Here is a 6,188-nt window from a genome sequence, read left to right as displayed (position 1 = left end):
TGCACGAAATCTGCCTTTGACCAATAATAATTCCTGAGGAGGGTTGCCAGGTTTTTTAAAATAACATGATAGACACGTACTAGAAATTGATGCCAATTGACACTTTTGCAACACAAATCAATCTACCTTGTTGTTTGAACACATTTTGCAGATTTCAAGTAAAGTGAAGACAATTTTCGCTAAAAAGTTCGGCCGTCCCTCGTACCAATGTAGTCCAACATTTTTTTCATTTTTGAGATGTTTTCTAAAACAAATGTTTAGTTTCAATTCAAGAAAAAATAAGGTTACTTAGTGGTCTTTTGTCTGTCATGATATCTTAAAATTGTTCAGGAGACTGCGGTCATGGTAGTATCTCTTTGAGTAAGCAAATCGAAGCAAATGAAACAGCCAACTCCTCTGAAAAGGTTTTATCAGTAGGTCATCAAAGTTACCATCTCAGTCAATATTTGTAATTTTGCTGTATTCAAGTTCCCTCACTTTCTGTCACACACACACACATACGCACGGACGCTCCCTCTCTCTCTTTCTTCCTTCCTCTCTCTCCCTCCCCCTCTCACTATACCCTCGTCCCCACCACCCCCCCACCTCTCTCTCTCTCACTTTCTCTCGCACTTGTGAACTCACTCACACTCTCACTTAAACTCACTCTAACGTAAGCACGTACACATACACCTACACACATATACTCACTCTAATGCGTACTCACAATCATATATTATCTTATTTATCAACATCAATGAAAACAGCTCTGTGAAATTCTTGTTATTCACGAAAGTTGTAAATACGTACATTTTAAAACCGTTTTTTAATGAAAACAATGGATAACGCGATGAACATGAAATCAATAAACATTACTTGTACGCATTTTGAAGTTTGTCAGTAAGATAGAAAATATCTTGAAAATTGATAGAAAGAAGCGAAAACAGTAGTTAAAAGTCAAGTAATGGAATTAATAATGTAAAATTAAAGTGTACGGTTGTCTGTAGTACATGAATAGCATCTGGTGCCGAATCCACACTAGATCAGATAGTCGTGCTTGACTTGAGAAAACCGTGCGGAAATGATCTCTGATAAGGCTCCTTTCACCTATTGCACGACAAGTTGCTTTGAGCGGCGTCGCTCTCAGAGTGGCGTCTGTTTCCGCGAGAGCAACGTGTTGCAACCAAACAACTTATTTTTAGAAGAATCCTCCTCCTTTTGCCCTGTAGGAATTACAGTGCGGATCACACCCCTCCCCCTCCGTAGTTACACCTTTCGTCACTCTCAGAAACGGCCTGTCCAGGTTGCCTCAGAAAATATCAGACGTTAAACTCATAATAATCTGTCACAAGCACATTAGAACTGAGGGTTGTTTTTGGTCACAGTAATTTCCTATCAAGATGAGTGACTATGGCTTCCACAAGAATACCATAGAATTCTCTCTGCACTGGTAGAGACGAAATAATTCCAGTTTCAGATTGTATTAATGGCGCTGATACAAACACAGGGCCACGCCAATGTATCATAAGATGCACCTCCACCTTTACTCTTATCTTGCATTTTAAGATAAACAAGAATAAAATAAGCATCCCGTTCTTTGTGGATTTTCGGGGCTTGAGTGCCGAAATCTACAAAGTTACTCATAATAATAACCCTCTGTTTCCTTTGCATATGGGATCTGCCATCAGAGATGCAAGATCGTGTCTTTGTTTTCGTGTGACCAATGAAATCCTATTTGACAGTATGCACAGTATTCTCTAAAAATAGTAAATGGCGTCACAATTCCTGCAATCATCATTTTCCTCTTCTTATCGTTTTCGTCCTCCTCATCTTCTTCCGCAATTCCTCCTCTTCTTGATTATTACCATCTTTATTATCGTCATCATCCCTGTCCTAATCAATGGCATCTTCAGCAGCGGCAAAAGAATATTCTACTTCTTCTTCTTCTTCTTCTTCTTCTTCTTCTTCTTCTTCTTCTTCTTCTTCTTCGATGAACGTAAAAGTCAGAAAAAATGCTATAGTTTCCCCGCCTTCGCTGTCTTCGCCCCGACCCTGTCTCCAGTGACAATCTTTGTCTCATTACATGAACCGACAGGAGCACCTCCCACCACACTTCTCGTACCCTTCTTCTATCTCTGGGGTTTTTGTCATTGGTCAATGTATATGTTTAACACCCTTCTCAACACTGTACGTTTATTGGGAGGGAATCCGAACTAGGGTCATCCACTCCGTAGTCTAGCATGATACCAACTGAGCTAACAGTGAGCGCCATTGTTCCTCTGTGTCTGTCACCTCCGACAAAGAGCAGTGCATACTGTGCATACACGTCGCCGTCAGGATACAAAGGGTCTGATCTTTGTGTTTCTCACGTGCTTCCTTCTGGACGCCATCTCCATCAACATGTACACTGAGATGAGAGCGATAACTGCGAAGATAGCAACTGACAGTGAAACAACGACCGCTATCATGGGTCGTGTGGTGTCCTCATCGTCCTCTTCCCACATGATATCGCCTCCTCCTCCTCCACTATTCATTCTTACATTCGCCACTGCCTCCCCGGCTACGGATAAGTCCGTGTTCTCCGAGGCACCATTGCTCTGGGAAATGGAAGATGTGGCATCTACTACGAACTCGCAAGAGCATGCGTCCACAGTGCCAGGTCCGCTTTGAAAGGGCTGAAGCGAATCGGGCTGGAAAGCGTCGGCGTCTTTGAAACCAGGTTCAGAACTCGAACCTTTTGAGTTGAAATACGCATGACAGTCTCTGAAGAGACTAGTGTAAGAGTCGGGCTCACAGTACTGGTAAATGTCCACCAGCCTTGTGCCTGCGGGAAGGTAGTTCAAATTCTCAACATCATGTCGAAATACCATAAATGAATTATTTGTAGTAACAATGACGTCATCCGCGTATTTGAAGCCCGGCGCCCGCGATATAGAGGTGCTAACGTCAAAGAGCTCACCGACTAAGAGAGGATATAAAGACGGTGGGCTATTGCTAATTGTACTGTTCCGGAGAGAACCGAAGCTATCTGGACTGACGTCACGCTGAAAGACGGACGGGCATGCGCAGGAGCAGCCGTCGCGTGTTTTATTTCCGTGGCATGTAAAGTAGTGCTCTACGCTTGGCAAGTAGAAACCATTGTAGGCGCACGTTTGTTGGGAGGTGGCGCTTCCGCTTCCGCTGTCGGAGGCTGTGAGGGAGCCGTTGCTGCAGATGGCCACTGTGACGTAGACGATAACGGACTGGGTAGAGGAGAGCCAGGCAGAGGAGGTGCGAGTGACGTCGGTGGCTTTGTGACCCTGGGAGCCCACTTTGATCTCTAGAGAACTTGTGTCAGTTGTGACGTCAACACTTGTGTTTTCTTTGCCTGAAAAAAACAACAACCAAACTATTTGTCAACAGGCTAGACGGTTACACAGGGAAGTTGGGTCATTACTACTTAGCCGTTTTGATGAGGAGGAGCAAGGAGTAGGAGCAGGAGCGGGTGGGGAGGAGGAAAAGGAGGAGGACAGGAGGAGAAAAAAAGAGGAAGAGGAGAAGGAGGTAAACGAGAAGGAGGGGGTGGATGAGGAGGAGAAGGAGGAAGAAAAAAAGAGGAAGAGGAGGAGGAAGTGGACGAAGAGGAGAAAGAAGAATAAGAGGACCCAGAGGAAGAGGTAGAGGAGGAGGAGGAGGAAGAAGAGGAGGAGGAGGGGGAGGAGGAGGAGGAGGATTAGGAGCAGAAGGAGGAAAAGGCAGGGAACAACAAAGAATTAGAAGAAGAATTAAAAGAAAGAGTAGAAGAAGAGTTCATCACCTTATAGCACCGAAAAACCATCCAAGAGGTAAAGCTCTAGGGTTTGTCTTCCACCACCAGCAACAACAATTTTAAGACATGGCGTAAACTGCCAAGCAGAGCATTACAATTTTACAAAATTGATCATCACACTTATAGAAAAGACTTCTTAAGTTAGCGTCCAAATTGCGCAGTTAATTTTGCTATTTCTTATCTATTTTTCTGGTGGTCCCATTTTCAAAACATTGCTTATTGAATGTTTCACACAATGCCCAGCCGCCGGGAAACACAAAACAATGTCTCCTTAACCAGATATCAAGGGGCACGGCACAGCTCTACCTGTTGGCTTTCCTTGCTTACTTTATGAGGGAATAATGATCCGAGGGAAGATAATATAGAGGTTTGCCCTGCCCCCCGCCACACCCCCCCCAAAAATATAATGAATGTGTGTGTGTTTGTGTGTGTGTATGTGTGTGTGTGTGTGTGTGTGTGTGTGTGTGTGTGTGTGTGTGTGTGTACGTGTGTGTGTACGTGTGTATACATATTTATATACATATACATACTATATATACATATATATTTATATGTGTGTATGTGTGTGTGTGTGTGTGTGTGTGTGTGTGTTTGTGTGTGTGTGTGTGTGTGTGTGTGTGTGTGTGTGTGTACGCACGCGCACGTTATTTTGAGAGTGAAAACGAGAGGCTTCAGGAGGATTTTTTTACAACACGACACTGTCACTATGATTTGATGGCTTGCTGGAACAGCACCACTTAATAATAATAATAATAATAGATAGCATTTGTATTGCTTGTTTTCGTTGTAAATGAAAATCATGATAGGAAATAGGTTAGCTTTAAGTAAACAACAGGACGTAAAAAAAAACAATGAAAAAACCCCACAAAAAACAACAACAAGGACACGCCCCCCCCCCCCCCCCCCTTCCAAAACTTCAGCAAAGAACAACCGAAAAAAAGAAGAAAAGAAACCCGACCAAACCTACACTAAATAAACCAATTTAATACCCCCCCCTGAAAAACACAACAACTAAAAATAAGGGAACGAAAACACCCCACCTGATACAACAAAAAGCATGAAGGGTGCTTTCCTACAGGGGAAGTAGGCCCACATGACTTTTCAACCCACACGATGTTGACATTTTAGTATCGTAAAGGTCACCAATAATCACCGCGAGTGGGTGCGTCTCATCGAGACACGAAAGCCTTCATCATCGCCCACAGTAATGTATGATTGCGAAAACAGGGTTCATTAAAAATAACTCTACCTTGATCTCATACAGTTCGTTTACTGTACAATTCACTTTTCATGCTACGTCAAATGGTCCCTCGTTCTTTGGGGGGGGGGGGGGGGGGGGGCAGACCATCCTCCCTTATTTTCTCCCCACCTCTCACTCCTCACCATCTCCATCCCTCCCACTTCTTTTCCAACGTCTCTTTCGTTTTTTCTCTAATCATTTCCTCTTCCTCTCAGCATTTTCTACCTCATTCAGTGTTTAATATATACAATGTTTCAGATACCCACACATGTTCATGTCAACTTCTATTACAATATCTTGCTGATACTTTCTGAATAAAAGATGATTTCCTTACATCTCCTCCCTCTACATCTTCAAGTCCCATACAATACATCTCACTATAATAGACTTGTATCATAAAGTGTGTTCCATAAAGGGATTAGACAGGTTTCGGAACACGCAGGACATCGAAGACTCAAGTCGTTTGGTCATCTGATGATTGTCACCAAATCAATCAGCCGCACGAGTTTAGAACTCAAAAGAGTCAGGATGAAAGGAAAGGGACAGAACGCGCAAAACTTGGCTATATGACATTTAAGGCGTCTATCAAAAGAATAGCATATTAACAACAGAAGACACCGACCTAGCCCTTGACTGAATATAGCATCTCCCCCCAATATCTAACGATCTACCAGAGGAAGGATAAAATAAAGTTAGTAAACTATAATAGACAAGGAGGAACATGTGAGTACATTACAACTATAACCTGACGGTTATTAGATGACACCTCATCTTCCCTTTACTCCCAAATTCATATTTTAAAAAACCGCTTGTAGAATTGCTATTTTAATTTCCCAAGTTACCTGTACGCGCAATATGTTAAAGAGACAAGCGACACCTGCGTCTGTGCTGCAACAGGTAAGGACTTCGCTGTTGCTCCCAAAGACGTGAGCTCGGTTCCGAAGAGGGGATAATGTATTTTTTCTTCAAATACAAGTATCTCCATTTGTCTGCAGGGAGAGTATCCCAATAAGTAGAGATTGATCCCGACAGGCAAATTCGAAGCAGGCCGCCTTGTTGACCTTCTAAATCGTGTCGATTGGGACTTAAACATATAATACAGCAACCCGTGCTTACAGCATTGTTTTCCTTTGATTTTCCACTCTTTTCACCCCCCCCCCT

At 43.1% G+C, this 6,188-nt stretch overlaps 1 protein-coding gene across 6 annotated transcripts in view; it reads right to left on the bottom strand.

Moving 5' to 3' along the window:
- Positions 1-784: 784 nt before the first annotated feature.
- Positions 785-6,188, bottom strand: part of LOC101851800 (chitinase-like protein PB1E7.04c) — a gene marked incomplete at its 5' end in the record, with an annotated part of 143,348 nt that continues 137,944 nt past the window's right edge. For all 6 annotated transcript variants that reach the window (XM_013081861.2, XM_035969475.1, XM_005097202.3 and 3 more), the window contains 1 exon segment: positions 785-3,346. In XM_013081861.2, the coding sequence (XP_012937315.1) occupies positions 2,313-3,346 (1,034 nt within the window). In that variant the 3' untranslated portion in view covers positions 785-2,312.

Source organism: Aplysia californica, unplaced genomic scaffold (genome assembly GCF_000002075.1).
Source record: "Aplysia californica isolate F4 #8 unplaced genomic scaffold, AplCal3.0 scaffold00149, whole genome shotgun sequence".
Lineage (NCBI taxonomy): Eukaryota > Metazoa > Mollusca > Gastropoda > Aplysiida > Aplysiidae > Aplysia > Aplysia californica.
Note: the sequence above shows the minus strand (reverse complement) of the source record. Positions and strands in the feature narration are given on the sequence as shown.